At 44.9% G+C, this 15,576-nt stretch overlaps 1 protein-coding gene, 1 long non-coding RNA gene and 1 pseudogene across 6 annotated transcripts; 1 reads left to right on the top strand and 2 right to left on the bottom strand.

The window, feature by feature from the left end:
- The first annotated feature begins 553 nt into the window (after positions 1-553).
- On the top strand, positions 554-15,485 carry LOC123072090 (uncharacterized). 3 transcript variants are annotated; one of them, XR_006434832.1, is made up of 9 exons: positions 554-912; positions 1,457-1,784; positions 2,187-2,336; positions 4,323-4,384; positions 4,948-5,039; positions 8,640-9,302; positions 11,506-11,606; positions 11,737-11,829; positions 14,911-15,485. It is a non-coding gene; the product is annotated as an uncharacterized lncRNA (long non-coding RNA). The 3 variants fall into 3 exon arrangements; XR_006434833.1 differs by having other exon boundaries at positions 4,323-4,828; XR_006434831.1 differs by lacking the exon at positions 4,323-4,384.
- LOC123072087 (wall-associated receptor kinase 4) lies at positions 2,791-7,364 on the bottom strand. Of its 3 annotated transcripts, XM_044495644.1 has the most exons (6): positions 7,071-7,183; positions 6,943-6,984; positions 6,282-6,704; positions 5,326-5,802; positions 4,222-4,368; positions 2,791-4,133 (listed from the first exon to the last, which is right to left on the bottom strand). In XM_044495644.1, exons 3-6 carry the CDS (start codon positions 6,691-6,693, stop codon positions 2,908-2,910), a joined length of 2,262 nt encoding a protein of 753 aa, XP_044351579.1. In that variant the 5' UTR covers positions 6,694-6,704; positions 6,943-6,984; positions 7,071-7,183; the 3' UTR covers positions 2,791-2,907. The 3 variants fall into 3 exon arrangements, with proteins under 3 accessions (XP_044351579.1, XP_044351578.1, XP_044351577.1); XM_044495643.1 differs by having other exon boundaries at positions 6,282-6,984; positions 7,071-7,207; XM_044495642.1 differs by having other exon boundaries at positions 6,282-7,364.
- Positions 9,634-14,696, bottom strand: LOC123072088 (wall-associated receptor kinase-like 8; annotated as a pseudogene).
- Positions 15,486-15,576: the final 91 nt, after the last annotated feature.

Genomic DNA, 15,576 nt, shown 5'->3' with positions numbered 1-15,576 from the left:
GGAAAAACTTCCCCTTCAACCTTTAGATTCACGAGGTGGGAGGCTGGCCCGAGGATACCCTGTATATGCGAAAGACCGTCGGCGGGAGTCCAACTGCCATCGGAAACTTCATAGCTCGAAAGACCGTCGGCGAGAGTCCAACTGCCATCGGAAACTTCATAGCTCGCTCCCCTGCCGCCGCCCGTCCGTCCTAGTCGCCGCCCGTCTGTCCCCGGCCGCCACCCGTCCGTCCTGGGCACCGTCCCGTCCGTGCGGAGCTCTTGGATCAATCCGGACACGAATGAGCTAGCTAGCTGGATCCAGCCGGCCACAGCGAGCTAGCTAGCTCCCGGATCCATCCGACCACGAACGAGTTGCCTTCTGGATTGATTTGGCGACTACGAAGACGGAAGCTGACTATGAACACGGAAACAAACAAGAGGAAGAAAAAGACGTGGAGAAGAATATAAGCGAATATTCGCTTTATAGTTTTAGTTTAAAGGTTTGCTCGGCCTCGGTTAAAACCAACCCTTAAAATGTGTTTTCAGTTTCGCAGTTTAAGGGTCTGCTAGAGTTGCTCTAAGACTGCTCTAATTTAGAGCCACCATGACGCGAAGCCCACCGGCGGCTCATCGTTGACACGGAGAGCCCCGGGAGGCCGTACCGACGGCACGCCGCTGCTTGTTCCCACCGCCCCCTCCATCTGATCTCCCTGTCCCTCTCGCCCGCCCGCATTACACCTCCCGCCTCCAACGAGCAGCAGATTCATCAGCAGTTCGCTTTCTCTCCGTTCCGGCCTCTTGGCGCTGACGACTCCGCAAGCGGCGATGGGGAAGCCGCGGGCGGTGCTGGCCCTGGCTGCGGCGGCGGCGGCATTGCTCCTCTCCTTCTTGGCCGCCGCCGTAGGGGGGCAGGGCGCCGGGAGGATCCAAGGTATGGGTGGATGCGCGATGCACCTGATTGGTCTGAGAAATCCGTGGTTTCCGTTGGTAGAGAATAGCATAGCATAGCATAGCGGGCAGAATAGCTTCGTCTAGCTCGGGATCTCTGACCCATTTCACTAGTCTGGTCTGTTGTAAGGCCTATTTCATATCAGATGCAAATGGATTATATAGATAGGTTTTTTTTTTGAGGTGAGATTATAGATAGGTGGAATGGTAGTTTCTGTTGGTGTTCTAATCTACACCCAAGTGATTCGTCTTGTTTCTGGTTCAGTTCTAACCATCTTTTATTAAGCACCTGATGCTATTGACACTTTGTTGATTCAGTCAAGACATGTTTCTTGCTTACAGGGATCATGAATTCATGATTCATGCCATCTAGTCTAGGGTCAGATCTGCACCTTGCTTACCGGTCATAGTATCATACCACCATGCTTTCAATCAAAGTGCTATGTGATCATAAGCAATGCCCTCAAACTTGGTATATTCTTTCCTCCACATTTGGGCAAAACTAATAGATGTCCTCTGGCCAACAGAGTATAGGAAGTGCTGATGATGACTCTGCCAGGGGGCTCAAGGTGTATATGTATATCTATGGTCTCCCTGAAAAATACAACAAGCCGCTGAAGAAGGAACCTAGGTGCCTGAACTACATGTTCGCCATGGAGATCTTCATGGAACAGTTTCTGTTGCCGAGTGTGATCCAGATTTTAATCCCGAGGATGCAATTTGGTTGTATACATGCTATTCAGATGTGCAGCGCAATTGAGCAGATTACGACGAAATGACCTTACTGGAATAGATCAAGGGAGGGGATCATTTCTTTGTCACACACATGACTTTGGTGCTTGCTTCCGTTATGAGGTACAGACACGAGTTCAAATCCTTGTTATGGACCCATCCTCTTATAATAAGAAATTGTGTAATGCTGAGTACATGTGTTTCGAGCAACTGGACATATCCAATTGCAGCACAGCACATGGGGCAATGGACCTTCTGTATACTCTACTGAATGGGCCAGTCTGACTTAATTACTTCTGTCTGCACATGTGCTTTGGCACTTTGCTTCAGATAATAATTTGTTTTCTTCTCTGAAAGACTGTCAGACTGCTCTTCATACTCATAACCAGCTGTCTAGTTGAAAATAACCACCTGTCATTCCATACCATATTTCCTTCACTGACATACAATGAATCTTGTTGGCTATATAAAGTTTCAAACACCAGTTCTATCTTTCTTTAACAAATTCTTCTAATGTAATTTCAGGAAGAGAAACCAATTGTACGAGGAGTAGGCATGCGCGGGTGTTTTTTGGTCATCTCTTCTCCCATGTATTCCCTTGTGCTCTGGTTAGTTTGAACCTATGTTGCAAGGGGCTGCAATGCCTATCGTAGGCAAAAGTGAATGAAAATTCAGGTGCACACCCCCCCCCCCTCCGGTGACCATTAAACGAAGGTTTTTTATTCTTTTGTGGACCAAAAGTTTGGTTAGTTGGAACAAAAACAATCTTAGAGCAAGAAATATTAAAAAAAGGACAGACCCAGTGCATAGAAGCTCCCACACAAGGTGGGGTCTGGGTAGAGCAAGAAATATTGTGAGGAAATAAATGTTTCTTCAACAAAAGTAGTTCTCAAAATTTTCTCATTGCACGGTAGAACAAAAAAAAACAGCGCCTTACAGACTAGCTCTAGTGGTCTTCAATGGAAATTGTTCTCCTCTGCATTTGGTCGCTGCTTCTGCTGATTAATAGGTCCAGCTAAATTGCCCGGTACAAGTTGCGAATAGTATTATGATTGGACCATTAGTCTGATCTGCGTATTTTCTGTGATGATGATTGGTCCAAAAAGCAATTCACTTTTACATGTCAATGGAAATTCACAATACACACTTTAAAATTGATTTTGCAGTACGGGCAAAAGGTAATTAAGATATACACAACGCCATATGCCTTTTGGTCTAAACTAACGGTATACCAAGTGCCAACAAACTACCGTGGTACAAGCAGAGACGACACGAACTCCTGCTCTTGGCTGAACTGACGTGAGCTGTTCTGACCAATCAACGGAGCAATGCCACCACGCCCATTGTTTCCTGCAGCTTCAGAGTGAGGCTGTGCAACTTCGCCTTGCTCCACCCTCGGTGCAACACGGCGCCCCGTCAGGAGCTGCAGCCTCATCTCCACGTCCTTCATGGTAGGCCTCTGCGCTCGTGTCAGACATAGGCACTCCTCCGCCAACCGAGCCATGCACATAACACCTTCCTTGCTCGCTTCCTCGAGGATCTGGGGATCCATTGTCTCCTCGAGGGGCCTCTCCCTCATAGCCCACAAGAAGTAGTTCGACAGATTCTGCTTCTCGCCATGCTCGTTCTGAATGATCGGCTTCCTCCTCGTCAGCAGCTCAACGAGTATCACTCCAAAACTATAAACATCGCTCTTTTCGTTGAGCTGACCGGTGTGGTAATACTCCGGATCTAGGTACCCAAACGTGCCCTGAACGGCAGTGACTAGGTGTGTCTGGTCGATCGGGATCAACCTCGATGCGCCGAAGTCTGAAACCTTTACGGTGTGGCTGTCCGTCAGGAGCACGTTCATGCACTTGACGTCTCTGTGTAGGATCGACACGGAAGCCGCAGAGTGCAGGTACGAGAGCGCACCCGCGATCTCGGTGGCAAACCTCAGGCGCTCCTCCCAGGACAAAGGCGACAAGCTACCATTCTGCTCGCGGTGCAGAAGGTCGTAGAGCGTCCCGTTGGAGACGAACTCGTAGACGAGCAGAGGGACCTCAGATTCTAGGCAACATCCATGGAGCTTTACCACATTCCGGTGGTTGATCTGCGATAGGATGGAGACCTCGTTGATGAACTCATTGATCTCGCTGATCATGGCAAGCGTTGATTTCTTGATGGCCACCACTCGCTGGTCGGTCAGAATGCCCTTATAGACAGTGCCATGGCCACCACGTCCGATCACACGGGTGTGATCGAAATTATTGGTTGCCTTTTGCAGCTCCTCCAGGGAGAATATCTTTGTGCCAGCATCGCTAGCACTTTGATCTGAAGAGATCAGCTGTTCTAGCAGAATGCCTCTGTTCTTACGGAAATGCCTCTTTCTCAAACGTTTCTGAACATTTCCCTTCCATCTCCGAGTTAGAATAGCAACAATTGCAGCAAGAAACAGAATGCCTCCACCACTGCTTAGTCCAATAGTAACACCTGCAATGGATGACCCGTTTAAGTCGAGTTATTTATCTCCGAGATTATAGCAGTAACAGTAATACATAGAAACCACTATGATTTTTACCTAATATTATAGTAGTTGGTTTGCATTTTCCCATGACGCTATTGAAATCTGTTCCACGAGGACAACTGGTGCATGTATAACTTCCGAAACTATTCTGGCAGATACCCTTGCAGATGTATTTATCTGGCTGATGGCACTCGTTGGTATCTGTAAATAGCACACAGTAAGATCTCTGATCATCTTTGCACCATACGAAATTTGTATGCAATCTGTCACACAATAATGCGTGCAATTTTTACAACCAAACTATCTACTTATTTGACCCATGGCACTAATTTTGAGCTTGAAACAGCAACAAATGTTTGTGTATTTAGCAATCTTCATATTTTTTGGCATTCTGCCACATCATAGTGCCCCTCAGATTTTCTGAAATTAGTTGCGGGGGCAGATAAATCCTCGTGCTCAAAGCTACTTTATGTTTGTTGATTTTGCTATGAACAAATTTATTTATTTTGGGAAAAATGTAAACCATGTTGACTATCTTATGTATCAACTGGTCGCGGGCAGTGAAATTTATCCCAACAGTCGTTGGAGCAGGAGCGGATGGCTCTGGTGCCATGGGGTTGGAATTGGCTACAGAGACGTCATGTCCCTGTTAACATATAACGTAGTGTTTGATTATTATTTTTTACACCTTATGTAGCTTGTTGTTTCCTTGGAAGTTTTATGATGTGAATATTGTATTGGTGTTGTAATAAGTTACCTTATGTGCATCTTTGGATACAGGGGAAGGAATGATGAAACGAAAAAGCAAATCATTCAATTTTGTATACTGTGGCACCGTTACATGCTTGAATGTGGCTGAAGATTATCCATTTGTAAGTTATCTCTTGTTTTTTTATACCTTAGTCATGTTTCTAAGTCTTCAGATCATCATCCAACCATCCCAATCTCATCTCACTTTATGTAAACTGTAGGCTAAAAATTTGTACGAGCATTACACTAAAATTGCACACTTTCTGCAGTACAATTTTAGGCTAACTAATATTTTGTCGGGAAAGTTATTTTCTTGGGGAAAAACTAATAGGCAGCTTTAGGTGACTGATTAACAAAAAATTCAGAGAACTGAGATTAAGCAAAAATGAAATGATTCTGAGAGTATACCTGTGCATGCATCTTGAAGGTAAGGATTCCCTTCAAAACCAGAAGAGCACTTGCACCGGTAACCGATATGTCTGAGTGTTCTATCGTCAGTTACATCAACACAGTCGCTGTGGGTGCTGAAGCATCTGTAGTCGCTCTTGTTCATCTTTGCATGCTCGCATGTCATGTTATCAATAGCCCACTTCACCATGCGCCTTTCTCCCTCTCCAGATAAGGCATAGAGCGGGTGGTCCGAGTCAGACATGAAATCATCTGGCTCCGATATCCCATGAATTTGTAATACACCGCCGCCAATAGATATGTCAGTGACGAGCGTTCGATCGGTCAACTGAAGGACGGGAAGGGCGGCTGTTGGGATACATTTGAGGTAGAGATGGGGCTTGGTGAAGCAGCCTAGTTCTGTTCCGAAGGGGAATGGGGTGCTCACGTTATTGCATGATGTGGGACAATCCGCTCTTGGCTGGATGGAATCATAAGCTGTTGCAGGGGAAAGCCGAAAAGGATCAAGCCAAATGTTTGAGCAAAGAAACAGCTATTAATATTTAAAAAATGATATCACATAAATATTGAAACAAAATAGTGTAAAAATAGTAGCCCATCAATTCTTCTCAGATAAGGAAGTGGAAATCCCCAGGAAAAATACATGTGAGTAAGATCGTGTTTGATTGAGGTGGACAGATATGAATTTAACTTGCCGAGCTCTGCATTTTAAGGAGAGTTCTTTTTTTAGGAAAGGAGAGTTAACGCTATACCTAAACCACATGATCTAGTTAAAAATCATTTAGGCCAACTAGCTAGCTAGTAGGTTCTAGGACAAGGTATTTATATACTCTTAAAAAGTTAAAAGTAGAGATTCCTCGCAAAAAGAAAGTTACTAGCTAACTACAAAAGCTACCTTGAACCAAACACAACACAAAATGTTTAACCCAGTCACATATATAGATGGAGAGGATGACCTGGTGGGTTATGGCAGCCGCCATATACGTAAGCGTTGCCCTCCATGGCGCCCGACTGGCAATAGCAAATGTATCCACCGATTGGCGAGTCCTCGCACTTGCTGTGGTTGCTAATGCAGGCATAGCTCTCCTTGTCCTCCATGGCGCGCTTGCAGTTGGGCAACTTGGGCTGGTAGGGAATAGACCAATCCAGCTGAACTGTTCCTGAGTATTGAAACCCAGAGTATGCACCAATCGGGGTGAAACTTGGGTCCATACTATCGCCCATGTAGGCTTGCACTTGTTTTGAGCTTGGAGAGCCGTTGATGCGCGAGATGTCCAGAGTGAACGCCCTTAGGTTCACTTGTATATCAATGAAACAGCATCCGAGGCCAACCATGGCATCACACGTTCCCACAGTTAGCTTCTCCATGACTTGAGCTTCTGCACAGACGACGGAACAGTTCCCGGCCTCAACGGCCGAGTTATCAATGAACAGTGAAGCCCTGACGCCGCAGCCAACAACGAACAAGGATATGTTTGACCAGCCAGATATGGCAAAGGGCCTAGCTGGAGCTTCCCAGTGGATGGAGTAGTCGCGTACACCGGGAATCATCTTCACGGTGTATGAGATACTGGTGGTGAACAGGTAGGAGTCGGGTACATCGGAAGGGAAACTGACCTCCAACATTGAGTTGCCCAGCATGGGATGACTGTCATTGGTCTGCTTGTCGACAGCACAAGTGAGATTAAAACCAGGCAAGGAGCATGAAGGACCTACTCCGAACGGAAAAGGTATGAGGTGATAACCACAGGTGTCGGGGCAGTTTCTTCTAGCCGTAGTCACCGTGGCAGTTGTTGCCGGCACCGGCGGCAACACAAGCACTGCAAGCACGAGTAGTGATACCATGGCCCTGCTCATCTTATATATGTATATACTCTGTGTTTATCCGTTTGTGTTGGATAGCATCGGTCCCTCAACTTGTTAGTGCTATATAACATGCATCTAGTGGTCTAGCCGGATGCATGTTGGGTCTCGCTGACTGACTAGTACTCCCTCCGTTCCTAAATACTTGTCTTTCTAGAGATTTCAACAAGTGACTACATACGACGCAAAATGAGTGAATCTACACTTTAAAATATGTCTACATACATCCGTATGTTGAGTCCATTTGAAATGCCTACAAAGACAAGTATTTGGGAACGGAGGGAGTAGTAGTGAAACGACTGAAAATGACTTGCTTGGAATGATATGTGGGCCGTGGAAGAAGGGGCACACGGGGAACCACTGGTGGGCCGTGGATGAAGGGGCACCCTTATTGACTAACTAGTGGTAGTCTCGCCTCAAAATCAAAAAAAAAAAGACTAGTGGTAGTCATGCAGACATGTACCTTTCGGGTCGGCACTCGTCTTTGTGACAAGAACAGGTCCCCAACCTTACGATTCATGTGGAGCAGGGGAAGCTTGCACTGATTAAGCCATGGCTGAATTAAGCAATGGAGAGCTTGGGCTCCCATTACCCCTGGAGGCTTGCACTAATTAAGCAATTGTTTAGTGGTGAGTACATGCGTCTCGAACAACTGGGGCATATCTAGTTGCAGCGCAGGACAGCACATGGGGACAATGGACCATCTGAATGCTCTATGATAGTTTCATCACTTATGCTTCTGAATGGGCCAATCTGACTTGATTACTTCTGCCTGTACAGTCACTTTGTTTCAGATAATGATTTCTTTCTCTTCTGGAAAACAGTCAGATTGCTCTTCATATATACTCGTACCTAGCTGTCTAGTCTATTTTTTTTAAACACCTACCATTCATACCATATTTCCTTCTGATTTCTGACTGATATACAATGAATTAGCCAACAAAAATCCTAGGCCTGGTCTTGATCTATAATCGCAATCGAAATTACATCCTCAATTTGTGCATTCTTATATTTCTGATTTTATTGTAAAATAAATATACTTTTGCTTCTGAGTTCACTGGTGGTGTGCTGGGTCACTCTCACCCACTGGTAAAAAAAATACTACCTGCCATTCATACCATATTTCCTTCTGAGTTCTGACTGATATACAATGAATTAGCCAACAAAAATCCTAGGCCTGATCTTGATCTATAATCGCAATCAAAATTACATCCTCAATTTGTACATTCTTATATTTCTGATTTTATTGTAAAATAAATATACTTTTGCTTCTGAGTTCACTCGTGGTGTGCTGGGTCACTCTCACCCACTGGTAAAAAAAATACTACCTGCCATTCATACCATATTTCCTTCTGAGTTCTGACTGATATACAATCAATCTCGTTCGTCATTTAAAGTTTTAGACACCGTTTTCATCTTTCTATAACAAAATGCTTCAATTATTATTCCAGGAAGAGAAAGCTACTGTACGGCGAATCCTTCCCTTGCTTCAGCGTCACACATTGGTTCAGACCTTTGGACCAAAGAACCATGTCCGTTTAAAGGCCAGCTCCATCGTAATTTCACCATATGCGCCTACACAGAAAATGCAAGTTCCATCTTCATGTACTTCCGTGGTCTCTTCTACGACACCAGCAATGGTTTGGCAGCACAGCACATGGGGGCAATGGACCATCTGAATACTCTATGCTACTATCATTATTTGTACTCTGATTTGGCCCATCTGACTTGATTATTTCAGTCTGCACATGTTCTTTGGCACTTTGTTTTCAGACAAGATTTGCTTTCTTTTCTGAAAAACTGTCAGACTACTCTTCATATATGCTCGTAACTACTCCCTCCATCCCACAATATAAATGTCTTATATTATGAGACGGAGGGAGTAGCTGGCTACTTGAAAGTAACTACCTGCCATTCCATACCATATTTCCTTGACTGAAATCTCATTGGTTATTTTATGTTTTAAGCACCATCTTTTATCGTTCCGTAACAAGTGCTTCCAATGTTATTTCAGGAAAAAGAAAGCAATTGTATGAAGATTAGGGCATGCACGGGTGTTTTTGTTGTTGTCTCTGTCTTCTCTCTTGCATAAGCAAAAATAAATGAAAATTCAGGTAAGCACTCTCCCCTCCTGGTGACCATTAAATAATCATCCTTTTGTGGAACAAAAGTTGGTTAGCGGGAACAAAAAAAATCTTATAGTCTGGAGATTGAAATATTTTGTGAGGAAAAATGTTTCTCATAACAGAAGTACTTCTTGAAACGTTTCTCATTGCACGGTGGAACATAAAAACAGCACCTTCCGGACTAGCTCTAGTCGCCTTCAATGGAAGTTTTCCTCCTTTGCGCTCTGTTTTGGAACAGAGGAGACAAAGGCATATCGCTGGTTCTGCTGATTGGTGGGTCCAGATTGGTCCAAAAAGCAATCACTTTTACAAATGCCAATTGAAATTTCCAATACACATTATAAAATTGGGTTTTGCAAGCACGAGCAAAATGTAATTAGGATACACACAACTGTATATGCCTTTTGTTCTATACTAACAGTATGCTTCATGCCTACAAACTACCGCGGTACACGCAGAGACGACGCGAACTCCTGCTCTTGGCTGAATTGACGTGAGCTATGCTGACCAATCACCGGAACAACACAACCACGCCCAACGTCTCCCGTAGCTTCACGGCGAGATTGTGCCCCTTCAATCCTTCATGCGGCCCCGCCCTTGGTACAACACGGCGCCCCGCCAGGAGCTGCAGCCTCATCTCCACATCCTTCATGGTAGGCCTCTGCACTCGTGTCAGACATAGGCACTCCTCCGCCAACTGAGCCATGCACAGAACGCCTTCCTCATTCGCTTCCTCAAGGATCTGAGGGTCCACTGTCTCCTCGAGGGGCCTCTCCCTCATAGCCCACAAGAAGTAGTTGGACAGGTTCTGCTTCTCGCCATGCTCATTCTGAATGATGGGCTTCCTCCTCGTCAGCAGCTCAACGAGTATCACTCCAAAACTATAAACATCGCTCTTTTCGTTGAGCTGACCGGTGTGGTAATACTCCGGATCTAGGTACCCAAACGTGCCCTGAACGGCAGTGACTAGGTGCGTCTGATCGATCGGGATCAGCCTCGAAGCGCCGAAGTCTGAAACCTTTGCGGTGTAGCTGTCCGTCAGGAGCACGTTCATGCACTTGACGTCTCTGTGTAGGATCGACACGGAAGCCGCGGAGTGCAGGTACGTGAGCGCACCCGCGATCTCGGTGGATATCCTCAGGCGCTCCTCCCAGGACAACGGCGACAAGCTACCGTTCTGCTCTCGGTGCAGGAGGTCGTAGAGCGTGCCGTTGGAGACGAACTCGTAGACGAGCAGAGGGACCTCAGATTCTAGGCAACATCCATGGAGCTTCACCACGTTCCGGTGGTTGATCTGCGATAGGATGGAGACCTCGTTGATGAACTCGTCGATCTCTCTGATCACAGCAAGCGTTGATTTCTTGATGGCCACCACTCGCTGGTCGGTCAGGATGCCCTTGTAGACAGTGCCATGGCCACCGCGTCCAACCACACGGGTGTGATCGAAATTGTTGGTTGCCTTTTGCAGCTCCTCCAGGGAGAATATCTTTGTGCCGCCATCGCTGGCACTTTGATCGGAGGAGATCAGCTGTTGTAGTAGAATGCCTCTGTTCTTACGGAAATGCCTCTTTCTCTGACGTTTCTGAACACTTTTCTTCCATCTCCGAGTAAGAATAGCAACAATGGCAGCAAGAAACAGAACGCCTCCACCACTGCTTATTCCAATAGTAACACCTGCATTGGTTGATCCGTTTAAGCCGAGTTATTTATCTCCTTATATATAGCAAGCACAGTAGTATATGTACAAAATAAATGAATTGTTTACCTAATATTATAGTGGTTGGTTTGCATTTTCCTGCGACACTATTGAAATCTGTTCCTCGAGGACAACTGGTGCATGTATAGCTTCCAAAACTATTCTGGCAAGTACCCTTGCAGATGTATTTATCTGGCTCACGGCACTCGTTGGTATCTGTAAATAGCACAGTAAGATCTCTGATTATCTTTGCACCATACGAAATTTGTATTAATGTCAATTTTCACAAGAGAACTAACTACTTGACCCATGACACAAAGTTTGAGCTTCAAACAGCAGTAATGTTTGAGTGATCTTCAGGCATTCAGCAGCACCATAGTATACCTTAGATTTTTGGAAATTTGTCTATATGATTTTTTTAATTTTAAAAAAGGGAAAACCAATTAATATTTGTTGACTATCTTTAACTTCTTATGTACCAACTGGTTGTGCCAGTGAAATTTTTCCCGATAACAATTGGAGCTGGGGTGGATGGTTCTGGTGCCATGCTGTTGGAGTGGGGTACAGAGACGCTATGTCCCTCTTTAACAGATAATGTAATATTTGATTTAGTTTTTCACGCCTTATTATGCCTTATATAGCTAGTTGCTTCCTTGGAAGTCTTATGATGTGAATAGTGTATATGAAATTTATAATAATTTATCTTGCGTGTATTTTTGGATGCAGGGATAGAGAGGTGAAACAAAAATGGAAATCATTTGGCTCTCAATTAGTTATAGCCTGACAACATGCTTGAATGTGGTTTGGGAGTATGTATTTGTAAGTTGTCTGTTTCTTACATCTTATCCATGTTTCTAATTCTTTCGATCATCATCCAACCATCCCCGTCTCATCTCACTTTATATAAACTGTGGGCTAAAAATTTACTTAAGCACTACACTGGAAGTGAACACTTTCAGAAGTACAGATTTAGGCTAACAAATATAAATTTTTTTGGTAAAAAACTAATATGAACTTTAAGTGACTGTGATTTATGAAAAATTCAGACAACTGAAATTAAGCGAAAACTAAATGGTTCCGAGGGAGTATACCTGTGCATCCATCTTGAATGTAAGGATTTCCTTCGAAACCAGAAGAGCACCTGCACCGGTAACCGACATGTTTGAGTGTTCTATCCTCTGTCACATCAACACAGTCGCTGTGGGTGCTGAAGCATCTGTAGTCGCTGTTGTTCATTGCATGCTGGCATGTCATGTTATCAATAACCCACTTCACTGCACCCCATTGCCCGGATGATGTGTAGAGCGCAGGGTCCAAGTTCCAACGAGCCATGAAATCGCCTGGCCCCGATGCCTCATGAACTTGCAAGATGCCGTCATCAATAGATATGTCTGTGACGAGCGCTTGATCAGTCAATTTAAGGACCGGAGGAAGAACGGTCGTCCCTGGTGTACATGTGAGGTAGAGATGGAGTTTTGCAAAACAGCCAAGCTCTGTACCAAAGGGGAACGGGATGCTCATATTCCCGCATGATGTAGGACAATTCGTTCTTGGCTGAATGGAGCCATATACTGTTGAAGGTGGAAAGAACAATACTAATAAATATCTAATGATGATATATCACGTATATTCAAACAAAATAGTGTACTTCCTCCGATCCATATTACTTGTCGCTGACTTAGTAGAACTTTAATTGGGAGTACTTGAATATACTCCGCAAAAAGGGTAGCACATCTAACTAAGATTGCGTTAACCCCTAAACTAACTGAGGAAAGGATATAAATACGTTGATATATACACCCAGTCAACCATGTTTTCTGATTCTTAAACCACATCATGTAGCCAAACAATCATTTGAATTAGGCTAACTAGGCTTTGGAAACGGGGAAACTAGGACTTGGTATCTAACCTAGCTTAGTGAAAGTTGTACTACTAGCTAGTCATTTTGTCGATCCGCCGTTATCGGCATTTTTTTCTTTTGTACTTTCTCTTTCATTTCTTTTGGGCGTGACTGTGTTGCTTCCGCCCCAGCACCTATCGTTGGTTGTCTCGGATGGTTGCTTTGTAATACAAAGCGGGGGGAAACCCTTTGTAACACAATAGAGCTATCCCAGTCACATAGTGGATGATAGGTGTTTTGGCTGCGCAGAAGCTAGGGAGGCTACACTTCTTTTCGAAAAAAGTAGATGATAGATGGAGAGATGACCTGGAGGATTAGGGCAGCCGCCATCAATGTAAGCATTCCCCTCGCCTGACTGGCAGTAGCAGAGGTATCCACCGATCGGCGAGTCTTGACAGTTGCTGTGGTCGCTAACGCAGGCATAGTTGTCCTTGTCCTCTATGGCATGCTTACAGTTTGGTTGGTATGGAATAGACCAATCCAGTTGAGCAACGTATCGCTCTAATAACCCAGAGTAGGCGTCAATCGGCCTGAATGTTGGGTTCATATTGTAGGCGATGAAAGCTTGCACTTGTTTGGGGCGTGGAGAATCACTGATGCGTGAGATGTTGAGGGTGAACGCCCTTAAGTTCACCTGTATGCCGATGGAGCAGCATCTGATGCCAACCATGGCATCGCATGTCCCCACAGGTAGCTTCTCCATGATTTGAGCTTCCGTGCAGACGACAGTGCAGTTCCCGACCTGAACGACCGAGTTTCCAATGTACAGTGAGGCTGTGACATCGCAGCCGACAACAAACAAGGATATGTTTGACGAGCCAGAGATGGCAAAGGGCCTAGCTGGAGCTTCCCAGTGGATGGAGGAGTCGCGGACACCGGGAATCATTTTCGTCGTGTACGAGAGACTGGTGTGCAGGTAGCTGAGGTAGGGGTTGGAATCCGCAAAAACCTGAGACACCTTCAGGGTTGAGTTGTCCGTGCCCAGCATGAGAAAACTGGCGTTGGTGTGCTTGTCGACAGCACAGGTGAGATTGAAACCAGGCAAGGAGCATGAAGGATCTAGCCCGAAAGGGTAAGGTATCACATCAGAACCACAGGTATCAGAGCAGTTTCTTGTAGCTGTAGTCACCGTGGCAATTGTTGCCGGCGGCAACACAAGCACCGCAAGCACGAGTAGTGATACCATGGCCCTGCTCATCTTGAATATGTATACTCTGTTTCTCTGTTTGTGTTGGATACTACTTGTGCTTCAACTTGTTAGTGCTATATACAGTACCATTTAGCAGCCGAATGCATGTTGGGTCTCACTAGTAGCGGAAGGATTGAAGACGGGTCTCGCTGAACCACATGCGGGCTTTGGAAGAAGAGACGCCATTGTTGACTAGTCATACGTGGAAACAAACTTGTGGGCCGTGGAAGAAGGGACACCATTGTTGACTAGTTGTAGACATGTACCTTTCGGGTTGGCGCTGTCTTTGTCATAAGGTCCGTCCCCAACCTTATGAGTAATCTGGAAGCTTTTTTTAAGCAAGTTCGTACCAGTCGTCAGTCAAGGAGGGAGCTTGGGACACATCCAATTGCAGCACAGCACATGGGGGCAGTGGACCATCTGAATTACTCTATGCTAGTTTCATTATTTAGACTTCTGAATGGTGTCCAATTTGACTTGACTACTTCAGTTTGCACATGTTCTTTGGCACTTTGTTTCAGGTAATGATTTGCTTTCTTTTCTGAAAAACTGTCAGACTACCCTTCATACATACTCATAACTAGCTGTTAAGTTGAAGATAACTACTCCCTCTGTAAACTAATATAAGAGCATTTAGATCACTAAAGTAGTGATCTAAATGCTCTTATATTAGTTTACAGAGGGAGTACTTACCATCCCATACAACATTTCCTTCTGACTGACATACAACGAAATCCCTCGCACTGGTTGCTTGAAGTTTTTAAACACCATTTTTATCTTTCTGTAACAATTGCTTCCACTATTATTTCAGGAACATGGTTGTTCAGGACTTCGGACAGAAGATCATATCTGCTTGAAGGGCGGCTCCGTTGCAATTTCACCATATGCGCCTCCACAGAAAATGCAAAAACCATCTTCATATACTTACATGGTTTCCTTCTAGATCCCAAGGGTGGATTACTGTGCAAGGTAAAATGGCCGTCTGTTGGCCAACAATACTCTTATGCCCCTCTTCTTGTATTTGTTGATCTGACCTTTAACCCCACAGAGGTGCTTGTGCATCTGCTGGGGAGAAGTTCAAGAACAACCTGCTCTTTGACATCTCAACCGATTGCCCACCCATAGCTGTGGTTTTCTGTTAAATCTTGAAGTTGTAACAGATGATGATGATCCGACTCCTGAAGCTGTTTGGTGTGTTTGGTTTGCATCTGTTTGGTGTGTTTGTTTCCGAGGAGGATGCTCCGACTCCTGAAGCTGGACAGTATCCTGAAAAGATGTTATAGAGGAAGCAACCGACTTGTCGGAAACCCTTCGTAATGAAGCAGGCTATGGTGTTCGAGTGATGGTACACGTATACGATAAAATTTGAACCATTCTTGTTTTCAATCTGTACGTTCCATGTTAGTGTCGTGTCAGCATTGTGGAGGAAAGTATTGTATGCACATCATTTTCGATGGTGTTCCTTTTTTGTGCTCAA

The sequence above is a fragment of the Triticum aestivum genome, chromosome 3B (genome assembly GCF_018294505.1).
Source record: "Triticum aestivum cultivar Chinese Spring chromosome 3B, IWGSC CS RefSeq v2.1, whole genome shotgun sequence".
Lineage (NCBI taxonomy): Eukaryota > Viridiplantae > Streptophyta > Magnoliopsida > Poales > Poaceae > Triticum > Triticum aestivum.
The sequence above is the reverse complement of the archived record's forward strand: the minus strand, read 5'-3'. Positions and strand labels throughout refer to the sequence as shown.

Bases quoted from the DNA above. Each gene is read 5' to 3' on its own strand.
- LOC123072087 (XM_044495642.1), bottom strand. From the start codon at position 7,182: ATGAGCAGGGCCATGGTATCACTACTCGTGCTTGCAGTGCTTGTGTTG. The intron at 5,803-6,281 runs GTCATCCTCTCC...CCCCTGCAACAG, and splicing joins CGGCTGCCATAACCCACCAG to CTTATGATTCCATCCAGCCA. The intron at 4,369-5,325 runs GTATACTCTCAG...TGCTATTTACAG, and splicing joins CCTTCAAGATGCATGCACAG to ATACCAACGAGTGCCATCAG.